Source organism: Hemitrygon akajei, chromosome 5 (assembly GCF_048418815.1).
Source record: "Hemitrygon akajei chromosome 5, sHemAka1.3, whole genome shotgun sequence".
Taxonomy (NCBI): Eukaryota; Metazoa; Chordata; class Chondrichthyes; order Myliobatiformes; family Dasyatidae; genus Hemitrygon; species Hemitrygon akajei.
This window is the reverse complement of record NC_133128.1, coordinates 98,299,490-98,323,397: the sequence shown is the minus strand read 5'-3', so window position 1 is coordinate 98,323,397 and position 23,908 is coordinate 98,299,490. Positions and strand designations below refer to the sequence as shown.

General features: G+C 43.9%; 1 protein-coding gene across 1 annotated transcript in view; it reads right to left on the bottom strand.

Moving 5' to 3' along the window:
• adcy5 (adenylate cyclase 5) overlaps nt 1–23,908 on the bottom strand; it is a 416,408-nt gene that overhangs the window by 74,425 nt on the left and 318,075 nt on the right. Inside the window, exons 11-13 of the mRNA XM_073046122.1 lie at nt 19,938–20,085; nt 15,548–15,645; nt 9,356–9,443 (exon numbers count right to left, since the gene is read on the bottom strand). Of these exons, the coding sequence (XP_072902223.1) occupies nt 9,356–9,443; nt 15,548–15,645; nt 19,938–20,085 (334 nt within the window). The remainder of the gene's footprint in view (nt 1–9,355; nt 9,444–15,547; nt 15,646–19,937; nt 20,086–23,908) is intronic.

The following is a 23,908-nucleotide window of genomic DNA, read 5'->3' as shown; positions in this document are numbered from 1 at the left end:
TTTTTCATTGATTCTATTGTATTTCTTTGTATCGATTGTGAATGCCCACAAGAAAATGAATCTCAGGGAGATTCTATGGTGTCATACAAGTACTTTGATAATAAATTTACTTTGAACTACAAAATTAGAAACAAACTTGAAAATGCCACTGGAATAGTCTGGTGAACATGATATGTGATAGATATGAGCTTGGCACTAGATGGTTAAAGGACATGAGATGAGGTCATTTCCTTTAATGAAAGGACACATTGCACATGGACATGACACCACATTATGGAGATCTGAGGTTGTATTTGGGTTAGGATATATGTACCTGCATTATTGCACATAATCTCAACATTATATTCTGCATAAAAACACAAAATGCTGGCAGAACTCAGCAGGCCAGACAGCATCTATGGGAGGAGGTAGTGGGACGTGGAAGGTTTCGGGCCGAAACGTCGTTACTACCTCCTCCCATAGATGCTGTCTTGCCTGCTGAGTTCTGCCAGCATTTTGTGTTTTTATTTATTTCCAGCATCTGCAGATTCACTCATGTTGCCATTATATTCTGCATGCTTAAGTTTTTCACTTTAGCTTGGTTTGTGTGGCCCTCCGTTGGTTGAGGTCACTGTGGATGTTGCGTCCTATCTATGTCGTTGATGCAGCACCATTGTGGCTGACAAGACCAAGGTGAGGGTAGCAGCCTCTGTTACAAAGGCCACATCTATACCACAAATGGTCTCAGTTCTGCTGGAGATGCAGTGTACCTTTCTATGGGTCTGTTTGTCTTCTGCTGTTTCAGGAATTTTTCCTCACCCGACTTAACATGTTTCAGGGTGCTTCTCCACCTGGTGCCATCAGCTGCAAGCTCCCCCCAGGACTCGCTGCTTCCATGTTCCGTTCGCGGACATCCTCGTAGCACGGTTGAGGGCAGGCGGCGGTCCTCTTTCCTGAAGCCAGCTCGGCGTAGAGGATGTCTTTTGGGATGCAGCAGACATGGCCCTGCCAGCCAGCCCACACTGCCTGAACAGGGTGTACACAGTAGGGAGGTTTGTGCACTTTGTTTTTAGCTCTTAGGCAATCAAGATTAAAAAGCCTGCCATCTGGTCTGGTGTGGAGATGGATCCCCTCTGTTACAGTACCTCAGAAAGACAAAGAAGATCCCAAAGAGTGTTAGCACGAGAACACCTTGCTTAACACCGCTGCTTATGTCAAAGGGCCCCAAACAGCTGCTGTTGTACTGTACATGGTGTTGTAGAAGGATCTGATTGTGTTTATTATTAGGATTAGTCTTGGCGGACATGAAAGAGCCTGTCTCTGTTGACTAAGTCAAATGGCTTGGTGAGACCAATAAAGGCAATATAGAGGAGTTTCTTTTATTCTCTGCACTTCTCCTGGAGTTGATGGAGAGAGAAAATCATGTCTGCAATCACTCTGTGACTCCAGGTAGACACGCGGTGAACCAGGGAGACCTGGGTAAAGACTTTGCTAACAATATTCAAGAGGGCAAAGTTCCTGTAGTTGTTACAGTCACTTTTCTTGCCTTTGTTTTTGTAGAGGGCATTGATCTTGGTGTCTCTCTTATGCTGTGGTATAGCTCCTTCCAGCCAGCACTGACAGAGAACTTTATGTACTTGGTGCATGCAGTGCTTGATCAGGTCTGGGGGGACTCCCATCATTGCCTGGTGTCTTCCCTGAGGCCAAGTTGCCGATGATCTTGCCGAGCTCCTCTCGGATCGGCTCTGTATCTGGTTCCTCTATTGTCAGCAGGGACTCAATGGCATCCAGGACTGAGGTGGAGTAGAGGTCAGAATAACACTCTAACCATCCCTCCATCTGTTTGGGCTGTCAGTGATTACTTCCACATTTGAGGGAAGCCATCCTGCTCTGAAAGGAGATGAGGACTTTCTTGATGCCATCATACAAACCCCTGATCTTGTCGGTCAGTGCCGTGGTCTGAGCTGCATCCAGTACACGGTGGCACAGTGCCTGGCAGACTGCTGAACTTTACTTCTAGAAGCTTCTACTTCTACCCTCTGTAGGTTCCTTTCAGTTGGCGAATGTTTATATTCAGCTAGGTCAGCACATTTGGCTTCAGTGATGGTGGTCATCGCATTGGGTTTGCCTTTGAACTAATCATTTGCTTTCGAAGACTTCTTCCCTGAAGTTAGGCTGTGCTGGAGCTGGTATTCCGCAGAAGTTGCCATTGCTCTGTGACAAAGTTTCCAGGCTGCTGGGGATTCAGTTCTTTCTCGAAGGACTTAGCTAACTGTTCCAGCAGGTCTAGGTGAGACATCTTGCTGACATCAATTCCCTTTGTGTTTAATGTCTTTGATTGCAGTCTGATCGTGGAACACAGCAGTGAGTGGTCTGTGTCACAGTAGGAATGTGTGAGAAGCACAGTTCTGGGGAAGGAATGCCTGACCAGGATCAAGTCCAGCTGGTGCCAGTGTCTGGAGCAAGGGTGTCTCCAGGAAACCTTGTGTTGAACCTTGGTCTGGAAGTATCAGTTGGTGATCCATAGATTATAGATCAGTGCAGAATTCGAGCAATCGCTGTCCGCTCTTGTTCATCTTACCCACACCAAAGTGACCTAGGTAGGAAGGCCAGGAGTCATGATCTGCACCCACTGTGACGTTAGAGTCAACCAGGAGAACAAGATGTTCCTTGTTAGGGGTACTCCTGATGGTGATTGTAAGGTTTTCATAAAACTCATCCTTTGCCTCAGGTGTGGAGGGGGAGGGCATACACTCTGACAAGAGGAACTGGACCTTTTGTGGTGTTGAGGTACTAAGTAAGAATTCATACAGATCCATTTCTGCCAGGTTCCACCATCTTCAACAATGTGTTCCTCACTGCAAAGCTTACTCCATACTCTCTGGGCTCATCAGGGCAATTCCCTTGCCAGAAAAAGGTGTAGTCTTTCTCGTTTAGTAGTACATGCATCTCCTGGAGGGTGGATATGTCCACACAAAGTCTTTTGAGCTCCTTGTCTACTACAGCTGTCTTCCTGACATCACCGATGTCTTGGAGGTTATCAGAGAGACCAGTCATCATTGTCCAAACATTCCAACATCCCAGTTTTAAAGCTGGTCTTTCTCCTTGTGTTGTCTTGCCTGGTGCAATGTTTTCAGTCTGCAGTTCAGGGAATACCTAGCCCCATACAGCCAATGAGGAAAGCAGACTGTAACAAGACAATACCTTTTTGACTGGGGATTGCCTAACTTAACGCAGGCAGTAGCTGTCTAGTGAGATCCAAGAATCTCTCCCACTATCAGAAGCAACCCCTGGCATCATGCTCCATGTCAACGGAGTGTAGTATCTTACAACCAGTAAGTGCTGCTTCCTGTGTTGTGTCAATGCCATGAGGCGAAGCAGGAGTGTCCTCTCCTGAACAGTGTTGACCCTGCAAGGTGAAGTCAAGCCAGTACACGAGCCAGGGCAATAGAATACGGAGAGCAAACTGTTGCCCATGCGGCAGACTCCCCTTTCCATGCTGCCGCTGGTTCCAAAGGAACGTACAGTTTGACACCAACAGCACTGCAGGAGTCGCCTGTCAGCGCTGAACTCAACGTGGGACTCCAGCTCCGGATTTTTTCTTGGGACTTACTCCCAAAGCCTTCCCCGTGAGTGGGTGTAGTTGCAAGGCATGGAGGTTTGAGACCAGAGTTTTCCTTCTAGATGAGCTGCCAACCACAGCTGATGAGCCCCATCTGCCCAAAGTGACCAGTTTTAAGGCACCAGTAACCCGCCTTTGCCTCTTCTGCTGTCAGTAGAAATGGTTCCGCTGGGTTTAGTAGCTGAGCCACACGTGAAGACCAGCAGCTGGACTTGGTTCTTTGAGACAAGTGCTATTGGGAGCATACTGGTATATGTGACAATAATAAAACATATACTTGTTTATTTAGAGATTCTGTGCGACACAGGCTCTTCTGCGCTACCCAGTAACCAACACTATGCTCTCATGCTGCCCTCCTGAGGGATTACAGGAGTACCCTCAGGTAAATGACAAGTTTCATTTACTGCAGCGACATTACCATTCCCCTTTCCAGTACTGTGCAAAAGTGTTGCCCATGGTTTTTGTGCTCTGTGGTGGAACATTGTAAGTTTAATTAGAGATACAGTGTAGAACAGGCCCTTGTGCCAACGAGTCACACTGCTCAGCAACCCCCCTATTTAACACAAGCTCAATCACAGGGCAGTCTACAATGACCAATTAACCCACTAGCCGGTATGTCTTTAGACAGTGGGAGGAAACTGGAGCCCATGTAAAACTCCTTACAGACAGCGCTGATGTGAACTCCAAACTCTGAGCTGTAATAGTGTCATGCTGCTATGCTATCATGACTTCCCTTTCCAAGCAATTAACACACACAAGGAAATATTAATGCATAAAGGTACAACCACGTTAGTGGGGCTACATTATACACCATCCAACAGTCTGTGGGATTTGGAGGAACAAATTTGTAGAGAGGTCACAGGCTATTGCAAGAAACATAAGATTGTTATAGATAGATAGACACTTTATTGATCTCAAAGGAAATTACAGTATCACAGATATACAAATATTAGAAGAGTACAAAAGAATGAAAAATAAGTTACCTCAAACAGTTTAAATGGAGAGAGTCATCACTTCTCCAGCTATAGGTTGACTCATTATAGAGCCTAATGGCCAAGAGTAAGAATGACCTCATATAGTGCTCTTTGGAGCAGCACCGTTGTCTTAGACTGTAACTAAAAGTGTTCCTCTGTTCAGCCAAGGTGGCATGCAGAGAGTGAGAAACATTGTCCAGAATTGACAGGATTTTCCGTAGGGTCCTTTGTTCTACCACAGCCTCCAGTGTGTCCAGTTTGACTCTTATAACAGAGCCAACCTTTCTCATCAGTTTATTGAACCTGTTGGCATCACCCGTGTTGATGCCATTGCCCCAGCACACCACCACATAGAAGATTGTTCTGGTGACAACAGACTGGTAGAACATGTGAAGGAGAGGCCTGCATATTCCAAAGGACCTCAGTCTCCTCAGGAAGTAGAGGCAACTCTGGCCCTTCTTGAACACAGCCTCTATGTTGGTGCTCCACTCAAGTCTGTCATCCAGGTACACCCCAGGTACTTGTAGGTCCTCACTACATCCACATTCTCACCATCAGTAGTAACAGGGAGCAGTGTTGCAGGCTTAGTCTTCCTAAAGTCCATCACCATCTCCTTTGTCTTACTGATGCTGAGCGTCAGATGATTCAGCTCATACTATTCAACAAAGTCCCCCACTAGGGCCCTGTATACATCCTCCCATCCTCCCTTTATACACCAACTATTGCTGAGGCACAGGATCAGTGCTGGATCCATTGTTGTTCGTCAGCTATATCAATGATCTGGATGATGTGGTAAACTGGATCAGCAAATTTACAGATGACACCAAGTTTGGGGGTGTAGTAGACAGTGAGGAAGACTATCAGAGTTTGCAGTGGGATCTGCACCAGCTGGAAAAATGGGTTGAAAAAATGGCAGATGGCGTTTAGTACAGACAAGTGCAGGTGTTGCTCTTTGGTAGGACCAACCTGGATAAGTCTTACACAGTGAACGGTAGGGCACTGAAGAGTGGGGTAGAAGAAAGGGATCTGGGAATATAGGTGAGGTCTAATTTGGAGTATTGTGTGCAGTTTTGGTCACCTACCTAAAGGAAAGATGCAAATAAGGTTGAAAGAGTGCAGAGAAAATTTACAAGGATGTTGTCAGGCTGGAGGACCTGAGTTATAAGGAAATATTAAATAGGTTAGGACTTTATGCTTGGAATGTAGAAGATTGAGAGGAGATTTGATAGAGGTATACAAAATTATGAGGGGTAGAGATAGGATAAATGCAAGCAGGGTTTTTCCACTGACAATAGGTGGGACTACAACTACAGGTTATGGGTTAAGAGTGAAAGGTGAAAATTTTAAAGGGAACTTGAGGGGAAACTTCTTCACCCAGAGGGTCATGAGAGTGTGGAGTAAACTGCCAGCATGTGGTGCATGCGAGCTCGATTTCAACATTTAACAGAAGGTACATGGATGACGGGTATGGAGGGCTATGGTCTGGGTGCAGGTCAATGGGATGAGGGTGCTTAAATAGTTCTGCATTGACTAGATGGGCTGAAGGCCCTTGTTCTGTGCTGTACTTCTCTATGACTCCATGACAAAATGCTGGAGGAACCAGTAAGTCAGACAGATCCAAGAAGGGGAATAAGCAGTCAACTTTTTGTGCTGGGACCCTTCATAAGGACTGAAAATGAAGGGGTAAGAAGCCAGAATAAGAAGGTGGAGGGAGGGGAAGGAGTACAAGCTGACAGGTGATAGGTGAGGCAAGGTGAGTGGGAAGGTGGGTTTGGGGGTAGTGGAGGAGCTGGAAAGGATGGACCATCACCTGGTAGTTTTGTTTGATTTAATTTCACTGAAATAAACATGCAAATGTAGAAACAGAAGAGGTTTATTCACCTCTGCAAACTTCTCTCGCCATTCAGTTACCGGTAGGTTAACTCTTTCACTCTTCCAGATTATTCTGTTATTTCTCCAGAAGAGTTAACCTAACTTTGAACCAGATTTACAGAGCGCTTCGAGAGGAGCATAAAACGCTGGCAAGGACTGATTGGGCTGAATGGCCTGTTTCTCAATGTAATCTCATGCAGGTCACCAGCTGTGAAGTTCTGGTTGATAATGGCCCTGTGAAATGCCTTGGGATGTTTTGGGATATAGAACAACACAACACAAACACAGGCCCTTCAGCCCACAATTCAGCAGGTCACAGGTAGTATCCATGGAGTTGATGTTTAGGGCCGAGACTTTGTTTAGACTGGAAAATAAGGGGGGAAACTAGAGCCCACACTGCAACTGTAACCATATCTGCCTTTACCTCTTCCTCTGGCAGATCATTCCACATTTCCATCACATGTTCTGTGAAAAACTTGCCCCTTCAGGTCGCCTTTAAATTTCTCCCCCGCCACTTTAAAACTATATCGTCTTAGTTTTAGACTGGTCTACCCCGGGAGAAAGACTCATCTATTCACGTCATCTGTACTTCTCGTGATCTTACAAGGCTCTAAATCACCCCTCACCCTCCGCCAGGGAAATCAGTCCCAGCCTACGCATCTCTGCTTACAACTCCAGGCCTCCAATCCTGGTTAAATCCTTCTGAATTTTACCTGCACCCTTTCCAGATGACGACAGCAGATGCTCAACGACACAGCAGTGTACTGCAGTTACTAGTTTTCAGGAAAGGAAGGAATTTGCTATTTGTACTTGGTCTGTGCACTCAATCTGAACTTTCTAGCCAGAAACCAATCCTAATTTTAACTGATTAATTGAAAGGACATAATATCAGTCAAACTCCTTAAATAACAAACCCAATGCCTGCCATTTGCCCTATCTGATGCAAAATCACTCACCCAAAACATTAGCTTCCCTTCTCAGCCAAGTCACCTGACCCACTGAGCTGTTCCAGTCTTTCCTGTTTCTATGTTAGATTCCCTGCATCAGTAACGCTTTGTGTTCATAATCTGAAAACGTCCTCATATAATAAGCAGTGTTCAACTCGGGAAAATGGAGAACTACAGAAATGAGAATAAAGGTCTCGACCTTGGAAATCCTGAGGGCAAAACAATGTAGCTCGATACCTGAAAAGGACCTTGGGGACCTGACTGACAGTGATTTCTACTTGTGTACGTGGTTGACATGGTGGCCAAACTAATAGTGCAGCTGCCCCTCCCCCAGCGCCAGGAACCTGGGATTAATCTTGACTTTGCCGCCCGAACCATTGAATGTTTATTCCTCTCCACGAGTGCTGCCTGACCCGCTGAGTTCTTCCTGCATTTTGTGTGTGATGCTCTGAATTTTCAGAATACACAGAATTTCTTGTGTTTACATTCTCCCTGTGATTGACTGGGTTTCTCCAGGTGCTCCAGTTTCCTCTCACATAGAACAGTACAGTGCAGGCACAGGTCTCTTGGTCTTCGATATTATGCTCAACTAATTATACTAGTAATTAAATTCCTAACTAATCATGTCTGCCTACTCTTGGTCCATGCTGATTCTCTGCAAATTCATGTGTATATCTAGCAGCCTCTTCAACGTCTCTACTGTAAGTATAAAAACATAAAGACCATGAGACATAGGAGCAGAATTAGGCCATTCAACTTATTCAGACTGCTGCACTATTCAATCACAGCTGATTGTACATACGATTTATTACAAATTACTAAAAATTGCACATTGCACATTCAGATGTAATGTAAAGATTTTTACTACTCATGTATATGAAGGATGCAAGCAATATAGTCAATTCAATTCAATTATCCCTCTCAAGCCCATTCTCCTGCTTTCTCCCTGGAACCTTTGATGCCCTAATTTATCAAGAACCTCCACTGTAAATATAGCCAAAGACTAGGCCTCCACAGCTGTCTGTGACAATGAATTCCACAGATTCACCACCCTCTGGTGAAGGAAATTCTTGCTCAACTCTTGTTCTAAAAGGACCAGGTTGTTCACTCTGGTCCGAGACTCCCCCACTATCGAAAACCTCCTCTCCAATAGTCTGGCGGAGTGCTGGCTGTTAAGGAGTGTCTCAAAAGAAGATGGAGAGTAAGATTTAGGGATGGAATTCAGAAGCAATTAAGATTCAGGCACATTGAAGAGGTAGGAATTGCAGGGATCTCAGGGTTGTAGAGCTGGAAGGTGGCAGACAGAGGCAGGGATGAACTTAGGGAAGGGTTTAAGAACTTCTATACTACAGTAATCGAAGTGAGGGGTGAACAAGATCCCCGCCCCCTGATAAGGCGATTAAATAGTTCTCTAGTGCGATAAGGAAAACTTCTACCTCACTGTTATCAGTCTTGAACGGAGTTCTTGTACGATAAGATGGACTCTTAACCTCACAATCTTCCTTGTTACGATCGTGCATTTTATCATTTACCTGCACTGCACTTTTTGATAGTTTTTACCCTTTATTCTGCATGATTATTCCAGCCCAATGCACTGTGTAACGATCTGACCCATATGAACAGTTTGCAAGACAAGCTTTTCACTGTATCCTGGTACGTGACAATAATAAACCAATACAATCACCAATCTATGTCTCTTTTCGGGATTTTCGAAAAGAGTTGGCGATATTAACGAATACCAATGTGTGGATCAGTAGGTTAATCAGCTGCTGTAAATTACGCTTGGTGCATAGATGAATGGTAGAATCTGGGGACAGCTGATCAGAGTATGGGAAGATTTGAATCATGGGATTAGTGTGAGTGGTGTGTGATGGTCAGTACAGGTTCCTCTGTGGGCCAAAGGGCCAGTTTCCATTGTGTGTGCCTCTGTAACTCAACCCAGAGTACATCTAGTTACTCACCTTAACGCAGCTGTAGATGGTGGAGACGAAAAGCACACTGGCCAGAATGATCAAACACATCAGGTAGAAGCTTAGCATCAGCACAGAGCTGCTCAGAGACAGGGAAAGAACAAAAATTAGACTCCGTATACCAACACTACTAACTGTGCTCTCCGCACAGTGAAAAATCATAAGACTTTTGGCTTCATTCTACAATCACTAATCGTCTGGCAAAACTCACCAACTGTGGAGAAGTTGGAAGCGCACAGACATCGAACACCAGGAGATGACACCTCAAGAGTTTGAAATACTTGGCTGGAGTAATGATGGTGTAACCAGATGGTTTACTGACATCCTGTCAGCCTCCCAGCCATCGCTGATTAGCTGTTACCAATATATTCCGTTCTTTAAGGGTGTTTACTTAACATGTTAAAAATCAGCACCATAAGGGAATGCGATTCAAATATCAAATGCGTTTAACAGGAGGAAGAGAATTTCATTATTTCTACCAGCTGTTCATTACATGGAGGAATCCAATTTCACCCCCTTCATTTCCCCACCTCTCCCAAGCCTTCAAATCTCCTTTGCTATTTCCAGTTTCATCGTTTGCCCATTTTTGTTCCCTTCCCCCATATTGGCTCCACCCGCGCGCCCAGTGAACACACACAGATCACTGACAGGTCCCCCAATTCCACCCACCCATTATGAATGTAATTCACTGACAGATTCCTCCCCTCCCGGGTTCCACCTACCCATTATGTATGTAATTCACTGACAGATACCCCCCCTCCCCGGTTCCACACACCCATTATGAATGTAATTCACTGATAGATTCCCCCCTCCCCGGTTCCACCCACCCATTATGTATGTAATTGACTGATAGATTCCTCCCCTCCCGGGTTCCACCTACCCATTATGTATGTAATTCACTGATAGATTCCCCCCTCCCCGGTTCCACCCACCCATTATGTATGTAATTGACTGATAGATTCCTCCCCTCCCGGGTTCCACCTACCCATTATGTATGTAATTCACTGACAGATTCCTCCCCTCCCGGGTTCCACCCACCCATTATGTATGTAATTCACTGACAGATTCCCTCCTCCCCGGTTCCAAACACCCATTATGTATGTAATTCACTGACAGATTCCCTCCTCCCCGGTTCCACCCACCCATTATGTATGTAATTCACTGATAGATTCCTCCCCTCCCAGGTTCCACCCACCCATTATGTAGGTAATTCACTGACAGATTCCCCCCCCCTCCCCAGTTCCACACACCCATTATGTATGTAATTCACTGACAGATTCCCTCCTCCCCGGTTCCAAACACCCATTATGTATGTAATTCACTGATAGATTCCTCCCCTCCCAGGTTCCACCCACCCATTATGTATGTAATTCACTGATAGATTCCTCCCCTCCCAGGTTCCACCCACCCATTATGTAGGTAATTCACTGACAGATTCCCCCCCCCTCCCCAGTTCCACACACCCATTATGTATGTAATTCACTGACAGATTCCCTCCTCCCCGGTTCCAAACACCCATTATGTACGTAATTCACTGATAGATTCCTCCCCTCCCAGGTTCCACCCACCCATTATGTATGTAATTCACTGATAGATTCCTCCCCTCCCAGGTTCCACACACCCATTATGTATGTAATTCACTGACAGATTCCCCCCCTCCCCGGTTCCACACACCCATTATGTATGTAATTCACTGACAGATTCCCTCCTCCCCGGTTCCAAACACCCATTATGTATGTAATTCACTGACAGATACTCCCCCTCCCAGTTCCACCCACCCATTATGTATGTAATTCACTGACAGATTCCCTCCCAGTTCCACCCACCCATTATGTATGTAATTCACTGACAGATTCCCTCCCAGTTCCACCCACCCATTATGTATGTAATTCACTGATAGATTCCCCCGCTCCCCAGTTCCACACACCCATTATGTATGTAATTCACTGACAGATTCCCCCCCTCCCCGGTTCCACACACCCATTATGTATGTAATTCACTGACAGATTCCCCCCCTCCCCGGTTCCACCCACCCATTATGTATGTAATTCACTGACAGATTCCCCCCCCTCCCCGGTTCCACCCACCCATTATGTATGTAATTCACTGACAGATTCCCCCCCCTCCCCGGTTCCACACACCCATTATGTATGTAATTCACTGACAGATTCCTGCCCTCCCGGGTTCCACCCACCCATTATGTATGTAATTCACTGACAGATTCCCCCCCTCCCAGGTTCCACCCACCCATTATGTATGTAATTCACTGACAGATTCCTGCCCTCCCGGGTTCCACCTACCCATTATGTATGTAATTCACTGACAGATTCCCTCCTCCCCAGTTCCAAACACCCATTATGTATGTAATTCACTGATAGATTCCTCCCCTCCCAGGTTCCACCCACCCATTATGTATGTAATTCACTGACAGATTCCTGCCCTCCCGGGTTCCACCTACCCATTATGTATGTAATTCACTGACAGATTCCCTCCTCCCCAGTTCCAAACACCCATTATGTATGTAATTCACTGATAGATTCCTCCCCTCCCAGGTTCCACCCACCCATTATGTATGTAATTCACTGACAGATTCCTGCCCTCCCGGGTTCCACCTACCCATTATGTATGTAATTCACTGACAGATTCCCCCCCCTCCCCGGTTCCACACACCCATTATGTATGTAATTCACTGACAGATTCCTGCCCTCCCGGGTTCCACCCACCCATTATGTATGTAATTCACTGATAGATTCCCCCCCTCCCAGGTTCCACCCACCCATTATGTATGTAATTCACTGACAGATTCCTGCCCTCCCGGGTTCCACCTACCCATTATGTATGTAATTCACTGACAGATTCCCTCCTCCCCAGTTCCAAACACCCATTATGTATGTAATTCACTGATAGATTCCTCCCCTCCCAGGTTCCACCCACCCATTATGTATGTAATTCACTGACAGATTCCTGCCCTCCCGGGTTCCACCTACCCATTATGTATGTAATTCACTGACAGATTCCCTCCTCCCCAGTTCCAAACACCCATTATGTATGTAATTCACTGATAGATTCCTCCCCTCCCAGGTTCCACCCACCCATTATGTATGTAATTCACTGACAGATTCCTGCCCTCCCGGGTTCCACCTACCCATTATGTATGTAATTCACTGACAGATTCCCCCCCCCCTCCCCAGTTCCACACACCCATGATGTAGGTAATTCATTGACAGATTCCCCCCTCCCCGGTTCCACCCACCCATTATGTATGTAATTCTCTGACAGATTCCCTCCTCCCCAGTTCCAAACACCCATTATGAATGTAATTCCCTGACAGATTCCCTCCTCCCCAGTTCCAAACACCCATTATGAATGTAATTCACTGACAGATTCCCCCCCTTCCCAGTTCCACACACCCATTATGTAGGTAATTCACTGACAGATTCCCTCCTCCCCGGTTCCACACACCCATTATGTATGTAATTCACTGACAGATTCCTGCCCTCCCGGGTTCCACCCACCCATTATGTATGTAATTCACTGACAGATTCTCCCCTCCCCGGTTCCACACACCCATTATGTATGTAATTCACTGACAGATTCCTGCCCTCCCGGGTTCCACCTACCCATTATGTATGTAATTCACTGACAGATTCCTGCCCTCCCGGGTTCCACCCACCCATTATGTATGTAATTCACTGACAGATTCCCCCCTTCCACGTTCCACACACCCATTATGTAGGTAATTCACTGACAGATTCCCTCCTCCCCGGTTCCACCCACCCATTATGTATGTAATTCACTGACAGATTCCTGCCCTCCCGGGTTCCACCCACCCATTATGAATGTAATTCACTGACAGATTCCTGCCCTCCCGGGTTCCACCTACCCATTATGTATGTAATTCACTGACAGATTCCCCCCCTCCCCAGTTCCACACACCCATTATGTATGTAATTCACTGACAGATTCCCCCCCCTCCCCGGTTCCACACACCCATTATGTATGTAATTCACTGATAGATTCCCCCCTCCCCGGTTCCAAACACCCATTATGTATGTAATTCACTGATAGATTCCCCCCCCCTCCCCGGTTCCACCCACCCATTATGTATGTAATTCACTGACAGATTCCTCCCCTCCCCGGTTCCACCCACCCATTATGTATGTAATTCGCTGACAGATTCCCCCCCCCCGCCCGGTTCCACACACCCATTATGTATGTAATTCACTGACAGATTCCCCCCTCCCCGGTTCCACCCACCCATTATGTATGTAATTCCCTGACAGATTCCCCCCTTCCACATTCCACCCACCCATTATGTATGTAATTCACTGACAGATTCCCCCCTTCCACATTCCACCCACCCATTGTGTATGTAATTCACTGACAGATTCCCCCCCCCCCCCCCGGTTCCATACACCCATTATGTAGGTAATTCCCTGACAGATTTCCCTCTCCTATTTGTATCTGACTCTGCTTGCCTTACACCTCTCCCTTCATCATTCCCATTCTCACTTCCTTCACTAATCGGTATCCAGCACTTGTGGCCTTTGTGTTCCTGATCATCTCCCTCCAGCAGCTGCCTCCTATCTTCACACTCCCCTCCCTTAATCTTGCTCCATCTGCTGCTTTTTCTATTGATCCTCTTTCCTCACTCTTTGTTGGTTTCCATCTATCATTCACCTGCCACCATCTCCAATTCACAGAGAATTTATAGAGGGAATGGTAGGGGACTGAGGAGTGTGGTAGAACAAAGGGATCTGGGAATACAGGTACATCATTCATTGAAAATGCTGTTACAGATACAAAATGTTGCAAAGGTGGCTTTGGCACATTTGCTTTCATAAATCAAAGCCTGAGTACAGGAGTTGGGATGTTATGTTGAAGTTGTATTAGATGTTGGTTTGGCCATAAGATATAGGAGCAGAATTAGGACAATTGCCCAGTGAGTCTGCTCCACCTTTTCATGGCTGGTCCATTTCCCTCTAGACTCCAACTTGGAGTATTGTGTGTAGTTCTGGCCACCTACATACAGGAAAGGAATCAATAAGATTGAAAGAGTAAAGAGAAAATTTACAATGATATTGCCAGAACTTGAGGACATGAGTGATAGGGAAAGGTTAAATAGTCAGACTTTATTCCCTGGAGTGGAGGAGAATACGGGGAGATTTGATAGAGGTATGCAAACTTAAGAGGTGTATAGATAGGGCAAATGCAATCAGGTTTTCTCCACTGAGGTTGGATAAGACTACAACTACTGCTCATAGGTTAAGGGTGAAAGGTGAAATGTTTAAGGGGAACCTGAGGGGGAACATCTTCACTCAGAGGATGGTGAGTGTGGAATGAGATGCCAGAGGAAGTAGTGGATGTGGTTTTGATTTCAACATTGAAGGGAGGCTTTGACAGGCACATGGATGTGAGGGATATTGTCGATGGGACTAGGAGGAACAATAGTTTGGCATTGAACACATAGGCTGGAGGGTCTGCACATGTGCTGTATGACTCTATACTCCACCCTTCATCCCCTCCTCTATGTTGCTCAGTATGCCAGTCACCTTACACCCCTCTTCTGCCCACCAATCACCTCAGAATCCTTTCTCACTCCGCTTCTCCTCTTTAGAACGGCCATCTCCCCCATCCACTCGGTCCTGTGGCAGGGTTTCGGCACAAAACATTAACAATTCCTTTACTCCCACAGATGCTGCTCTACCCTCTGAGTTCCTCCAACAATGTCTTAACTTCCATCTGGTCCTGGGTGACAGGAAGTCCTGGCTGCCAGAAGGCCGGTGTTTTTCCAGAGATTCTGCAGATGCTGGAAATCCAGAGCAATACACACACAAAATGCTGGAGGAACTCAGCAGGTCAAGCAGTATCTGTGAAGGGGAATAGTGAATAGTCAACGTTTCAGGCCAAAACATTTCATCAGGATTAGAAGAAAGGTGGAAGAGGCCAAAACTTTCTGGCTTCTCCTTTCCAGTCCTGATGAACGGTCTCAGGTCCAAACATGGATTGTGGAATTTCCAGATCCTTGTCCACAAAAGGCCATGTTGTCAAAGGACAGACAAACCAACCCTCTCTCCCTTGACATTCCCACCCCCGCCTCACCCCAATCAATTCCTCCCAGTGAGGAGACAGGAGGTTACTGTGCAAACTCTCAAATTAAGGACAACTAGCACAGCGACTTACTGTGGAATGATGATGATCTGAATAGAACAGATGAAGAGGAAGACCAAGCAAGCACAGGCCACGTAGGCACCAAATCGGTCATCCACCTCCTTGGAATACTGCAAGGAAAAGAGGGAGGGTGTTCAGAGATTCACAGTGTTCAAAGTTCAATCTACATTTATAATCAAAGCATATACATCACAAATACTACCCTGAGATTCATTTTCTTGCAGGCATTCACAGTAGATCAAATAAATACTATAGAATGAATGAAAAGCTGCACACAGACTGACAATCAGTGCGCAAAAGAAGACAGACCGCAAATACAAGAAAATAACAATAACACATAAAAAAATAAAACATAAGTTTTTGTCATTGAGTGTGTAGATTGTGGAATCATTTCATTTTGAGGCAAATGAAACTATCCACACTGGTTCAGAAGCCTGATGGTTGAACCTGGATGGTTGTTCCTGAACCTGGTAGTGTGAGACCTAAGAGTCCAGTACCTCCTGCTTGATAGTAGTAGCAAGAAGAGACTTGGCCTGGATGATGGGGGTCTTTGACAAAGGATGCTTAGTTCCTCTACCTTCATCACCCTCCCCCTCCTGATCCCATCCAGCTGCTACATACATAGTTCACCTACAGGTTCCCTTTCAAATCTACATCAGATCCAAGTGTTCCCCCTCAAATCTACATCGGATTCAGATGTTTTTCCTCAAATCTACATGATTCAGATGTTCCCCCTCAAATCTACATCAGATTCAGATGTTCCCCCTCAAATCTTCAGTATCAATCTCCAGACTAGGGGACCCTAAGCTCCAGGGCTCAAAGTTCAGGTTCGCTGACTCACCAGCTCTCATGCCTGTTGCTCGCATGGTCATCTGATCCCAGGACCAACTAACCAACATCCTTGGACATCCTTCATGCCATGTCCACATCACTAGCCTTCAACTATGGAGCAGAGGCCTAGACTCCGTCTGCCATTCACCTTTCCTTTAAAGGTTCCCACTCTCACCTCCTATACTTACCAGAATCCAGCACGTGTGTCCTTTGTGTTTCCTGCCTATCTCTCTCCTGCAGTTGTCTTCTACCTTCACACTCCCCTCCCTCAAGACCAACCCTCAGCATCTCATCGGAGTTGTATCTTTGGAGAAACATTTGCACCTCGACCCATTCCCCTCCCATTCATCTTCAAATGCCATTTATAAATTCATCGGTGACACTGCTGTTGGCAGAATCTTTAATGGCAACAAGGAGGGATACAGGATTGGGGAAGATTGGCTGGTTGAGTGGTGTCAGAACAACTTTGCACTCAAAGTCAGCAAGACCAAGGAGCTGATTGTGGACTTCAGGAAGGGGAAGTTAGGAGAACACACACCCATCCTCATCAAGGGGTCAGCAGTGAGCAGCTTCAAGTTCCCAACTGTCAGCATCTCAGAGATCCTTCCTGGCTCCCACACTCTGATGCACGCCAGTGGCACTACTTCATTTGGATTTTGAGGAGATTTGACTCATAAAATGTCCTACAGATGTACAGGGGAGAGAATTTTGATTGGTTGCATCACAAATCTACAAGGTTGGTATGAAGGCTTCAATCCACAGGATTGAAAGAAGATGCAGAGGGTTGTAGACTCGGCCATCATGGACACAAACCTTCCCACTACTGCGTACATCTTCTCGAGGTGGCACCCATCATGAAGGGCCCTCACCTCTGGGACATTCCCTTTTCACATTACTTCCATCAGGCACAGGTACAGGAACCTGAAGACCCACATTCAACTTCTTCAAGCGACAACTTCTTCCTCTCCACTATTAGATTTCTGAATGGTGCATGAACCCATGAACGCTATTTTACACATTACTTTTGTAACTTATGATAACTTAATGTTTTTGCACTGTAATACTGTTGCAAGATTTCTTGTTAGTGATAATACACCCAAGTCTAATTCATAGTTTCACATTCACAACCACCTTCTTAGAATTATTTTTAGCACAACTTGCAAGAAGTGTTTTACCTCTTCCACCTATCACCATCCACACCCCACCCAACCACCTTCCCCTTAACCTGGATTAACCCATCACCTCCCAGCATGTACTCCTCCCCTTCAACCCATCACCTCCCAGCATGTACTCCTCACCTTTAACCCATCACCTCCCGGCATGTACTCACCTTTAACCTATCACCTCCCAGCATGTACTCACCTTTAACCCATCACCTCCCAGCATGTACTCCTCCCCTTCAACCCATCACCTCCTAGCATGTACTCCTCACCTTTAACCCATCACCTACCAGCATGTACTCACCTTTAACCCATCACCTCCCAGCATGTACTCCTCCCCTTCAATCCATCACCTCCCAGCATGTACTCCTCACCTTTAACCCATCACCTCCCAGCATGTACTCCTCCCTTTAACCCATCACCTCCCAGCATGTACCCCTACCCCTCCGCCCATCTTCTCATTCTGTCTCTGACACTACCTTTCCAGTCCAGATGACGGGTATTGGCCAAAATGTTGGCTCTGTTTTCCCTTCCATAGATGCAGCCTGACCTGCTGAGTTCATCCAACATTTTGTGTGAGTTTCTGCTCCTTATATGAGTGGTGCTGTCTCTAGAACTATATGCATTAGGGTTATGGCCAGGAGACCAAGCCCTCAGAGATTAGGGCCAGCTTTGCAAATGATACAAATACAGGGGAGGAGCAGGTAGTGTTGACGAAGCAGAGGGTGTGCAGAAACACTTGGTCATATTAGGAGATTGGGTAAAAAAGTGGTAGATGGAATACAGTGTAGGGAATAAAGGTGTCCACTATTTTCTAAATGGAAAGCATATTCAGAAATTGGATGTGCAAAGGTACTTAGGAGTGAAGTCCCTGTTCAGGACTTCGTAAAGATTAACTTGCATGCTGAGTTGATAGTAAGGAAAGCAAATGCAATGTTAGCATTCATTTTGAGAGGACTAGAACGTAAGAATATGGTTATAGTGCTGAGGCTTTATAAGATATTAGCTAGACCACATTTGGGCCCCACATCTAAAAACAATGTGCTGGTATTGGAGAGGGTCCAGAGGAGGTTCACAAGAGTGGTTCTGAAAATGAAGAGGTTAACATATGAGGAGCATTTGATGACTGGGCCTGTACTTGCTGGAGATTAGAATCTTATTAAAACATACAAAAATTATTGAAAAACCTAGATAGGGTGGACATGCAAAGGATGTTTTTAACAGTGGCAGAGTCGAGGACCAGAAGGCACAGCTCAGAATAGAAAGTTGTCCTTTTAGAACAGAATTGAGGAGGAATTTCTTTAGCCAGAGGCTGGTGAATCTGTGGTTTTCATTACCACGGACAGCTGTGGAGGCCGAGGCATTGAGTACATTGAAAGTGGAGGTTGATAGGTAATTTCTAAAGTAGGGACATTGTGTTGCCTTTAAGGCATTTGTTTAGTTTATTATATTTTCGCTTTAGTAATTCGTTTGTTATCGTTTTCTAGTTAAAGTTAAAGTTGTTTAAAGTAAATTCGTTGTCTGTGATATATCGCGGCATGCGATGACGTCACACCCGGTTTCACCGCGTCTTGTGGGAAAATACCGGTTTGGAGAAACAGGAAGGAGGGGCTTATGTGTGCAGAATCAGCGCGAGAAAAGTTTTCTTTCCACGCACTAGAAACATTAGTGAAGCAACGCCGTAAGTTCATGAGATAATCGATATGTTGAATTAAAAATGTTAATGCTGATTCTGTTAAAAGTAATGACGGTTGATGAAGTTTATGTTTTTTTGTTATTTAAAGAGTTGCGGATAGTTTGTGTTGAAGTGTGTTTAAAGCCAGTCAATGGCGTAGGTAGATTCTGACTGTATGTTGCACTTTAATGTAATATAGTTGTTGTAGTTTTACTTTTGCAAGTATTTATGATGTAAATGTGATGTCAAGAAGGAAACAAATACTGTATATATTTTGTATTGTTTTATCAACAGTTTTCACCATACGTTAATGTGGAAGAGTGAACAGTAAACGGTTAATCTTACTGGGACCCGCCTCATTGATTGGTTTATGCTTGGTGTTTAGTTCAGAGTTCACCTGTGCGAGAACACTACAGACATGTTTGGCACAGCTTTGTGGGCCGAAGAGCCTGTATTGTACTGCATGTTTTCTATGTTTCTATGATAGTTTCTTGATTTAGTGAAAGCATCAAAAGTTACAGGGAGAGGCAGGAGAATGGGGTTGAGAGGGATAATAGATCAGCCATGATGGAATGGCAGGGCAGACTCAATGGGCCGAATGGCCTCATTTTTCTCCCATGTCTTATGGAGATATAACTGTACCACAGAATGAGGAAGAATTGCACTACCGTTTATGTATCTGTGCTGCTCTTGCCCCTTGGTCGGACTGGGATAGCCGGACAACATCAACACTCACCTTCTTTTCTAACTCCGGCTTCCTGAAGGTTAGGAGGAACTTCCGCACGTGCTCGGAACGCAGCCGATCTATGCTTCTGGCATCGATTGCTCGTCCCAGAAACTCATCCACTTCCTCCTCCGGGTTCATGTTTTCTTGAATGCTTCTGCTATAAAGGAGAGGAAAATCCAAATATAATTCAGCAGTAAAGTAATGGATAGTTCAAAGATCAGGCAGGGAGACAGGGCTGTTCAGGAAGCTCAAAGTTCAAAGCAAATTTATTATCAAAGTAACTGTATGTCACCATGTGCTACCTTGGGATTCATTCTCTTCCAGATATTGACAAACAAAAAGAAACACAATAGAATTTTACAAAAACTATACATAAATAGAAACTGATAATGCAAAAAACAAAAGTCTGACACACGAGTTGTAAAGGGTCCTTGAAAATGAGTCTGTAGCTTCAAACCAGCTCAGAGTAGTAGTGAATGATTTTGGAGCCCGATGGTTCTACAATGAATTGACAAAAAAAATCATAGAGCATAGATATTCGAAAAGTGCAGCACAGCCCAGGCCCTTTGCTGTCCTTTTGACCTAGTTCAAGATCAATCTAACCCTTCACTCTCACATAGCCCTCCATTTTTCCATCACACATTTGCCTGGTGGGCAAAAAGTTCAAAGTAAGTTTGTTATCAAAGTACGTACTGTTAATGATATAAAGAATTTATGTAAATTAAATTATTTGCCATTATTGAAAAAAATTCAAGAAGATCTTGATAAATGGATGATGTTACCAATAACATTAGTAGGTAGAGTTAATGCTGTAAAAATGAATATATTTCCTAGATTACAATATTTATTCCAAACATTACCAATACAACTGCCGCAGAAGTTTTTTCAAGAGTTGAATAAATGTGTGAGGAAGTTTCTTTGGAAAGGTAAGATGGCAAGAATATCATTGGAAAAATTGACATGTAAATTTGACCCAGGAGGGTTACAACTCCCAAATTTTAAGAATTATTATAAAGCAAATCAACTTAGATTTATTGCATCTTTTTTTGATGAAGAAAAACCGGCATGGATTAGAATAGAGTTAGATAAGATAGGAGAAAATATACCAGAAGATTTTATATATAAATGGGAATCCAAATGGATATGGGAAAAGAAAGAATCTCTTATATTAAAACATTTAATTGATTTATGGAATAAGATAAATGTTGATGATGAGATAAAGAAATCTTTATTAGCAAAGAGAACCCTAATTCAAAATAGACTCATTCCTTTTACAATGGATAACCAACTTTTATATAACTGGTTTCAAAAAGGGATTAGATATATAGGTGACTGTTTTGAAGGAGGTATATTGATGTCGTTTGATCAACTAAAGAATAAATATAAAATATCAAACAACACTCTTTTCTGTTATTTTGAATTAAGGGCTTATTTAAGAAATAAATTGGGTCAAACAATGTTAATGCCGAAGCCTAATGAAATAGAAATTTTAATTCAAAAAGGAAAAATTTAAAAATTTACTTCTTATATATATAATTTGATTCAAAAACAGACAATTAAACAAGGAATTCATAAGTCAAGACAAAAATGGGAAACTGATTTGAATATTAAAATTGAAGAAACAAGTTGGTCAAGATTATGCCTTGACAGTATGACAAATACAATAAATGTCTGACAATACAATTTTTTACATCAATTATATATTACACCACAAAAAATAAATAGATTAAACCCAAATTTATCTGACCAATGTTTTCGATGTAATCAAGAAATTGGTACTTTTTTACACTCTACTTGGTCTTGTTTTAAAATTCAACCTTTTTGGATAAATTTAAGACTTTTACTGGAACAAATTATTGGAATACAACTTCCACATAACCCAAATTATTTTTATTAGGCGATATTGAAGGATTAATACCGAAACCTAAATTGAATAAATATCAGAAAAAATTTATAAAAATTGCATTGGCAGTAGCCAAAAAAGCTATTGCAGTTACTTGGAAATCAGATTCATACTTAACTATGGACCGTTGGAATAATGAAATATTTAGCTGCATTCCACTTGAAAAAATTACTTATAATTTAAGAGATGAAAATGATATATTCTTGAAAATTTGGCACCCTTATTTACAAAAGATAGGATTAAATATATAGGTCTTTTGAAGATAAAATTATTAGCTATTTGGGAAAAAAAAAGATATATACTAAAGCTATTTTGAACTCCATGGAGCATGTGGGGATCTTCCGATATCCAGGCAATCTTTCTTTCTTTCTCTTTTTTTTCTTTTTTTTTTAGATAGGGATGTTAAGGGGGGGAAGGGTTAAAGGGAGGGGGGAGGGCTGATATTATTTTTCATTACTCTATTATTCTATTCATTCTATGTAATTCTCTTAAAAAAATAATTTAAAATATATATTTTTAAAAAGTACATACTGTTACTGTATACTGCCCTGAGATTTAAATTCTAGCAGGCATTCACAACAGAACACAGAAGTACAATAGAATCAATGAAAAACCACACAGAGATAAGCAGCTAAAGTACAAAAATAATAAGCAAACAAACAGACAAATAATATTGAGTGTGGAGTCCTTGAAAATGAGTCCATATGTTGTGGTATCAGTTCAGTGTTGGGGTGAATGAAGCTATCTCGTACATCAAAACAGTAAGGCCTTATTTGAGTTGGTGTATCTTCTTGTGAGTTATCATTTTTGAAAGAAAGGCCAGAAGAAATATTCCAAAAATAATATAACTGGTTCTTTAATCCTTTTCAGAGTCACAGTCTGCAGGAGAAGCTTTTCAACAACGTACAGGTAGTCCCCGAGTTACGAATGTCCGACTTACGGACAACTCGTATTTAAGAACTGAGGAAGGAGAACGCCGTCCGCCATTTTAAGTCGGATCGCGACGCCATCCGCCATTTTAAGTCGTTGCTGTTGACACTGTGTTGAGTGTGTAACTTCGTATTTGGCTTAAATTTTTCTTAGCAAGATTCACCCTGATCCTGCCCTCCCCCCACTGTTCCGGTCGGCTGGTGGTGCAGTGAGATCAGCGCTGGGCTTGAGAATGGAGTTTCCTGAGTTCGATCCAGTGACAGACCGTTCCCGTGCCAGGTTGATGTCGATCCAGTGACTCCCGTACTATCCATGCCGGGTTGATGTTGAGCTCGCAACTCGACCTCGTAAAAAAAACACTGCCACCTCCAGTTTAAATTCCCACGCGGAATATTGTGGATGATCAAATACCCAAACCCAGCACAGCCCCCACTTGTCCCATTTAACCTGTCTCAGTGCGGTGGACTTTAGGGCTCGGGACCCAGGGCTTTCGGACCCGGGGAATTCAGTGCGGTTGCCCTTAGGACCCAGCGGAGCTCGGGACCCGCCGCCCACAGTGTTTCTGTTCCGTTGACAGGAAGCGATCACGATTGAAAATAAAGTGGAAATAATAAAGCGTTTGGAAAGAGGTGAAACGCCATCGGTCATTGGAAAAGTGTTAGGCTACAGTCGGTCAATGATCGGAACAATTTTAAAGGATAAAGTGAGAATAATGGAGCACGTGAAAGGCCCTGCCCCAATGAAAGCTACAATTATTACTAAGCAATGCAGTGGTTTAATTATTGGAATACATACGTTTCTTATGTGTTTTATATTGGCATAGAAAAGTAAAATATATACTATATACTAAGACAAACGTTTCACTAACTGATGCTAAATAATACTGGATGTACTTGTTCTGACTTACGTACAAATCCGACTTAAAGACGGACTCAGGAACGGAACTCGTTTGTAACCTGGGGACTGCCTGTATATGTGACACTTATAAACCAATACCAGTAACAACACTAATACCAATCCCTCTTACCACTGGCAAAGTGATGGGTGTTCTTTCTTAATTTTGTACTTCCCATGTTTCTGGTAGCTGCACTACAGGCAGGATGTAGAGATTTTGGAGAGGGTACAGAAGAGATTCATTAGGAGTGTT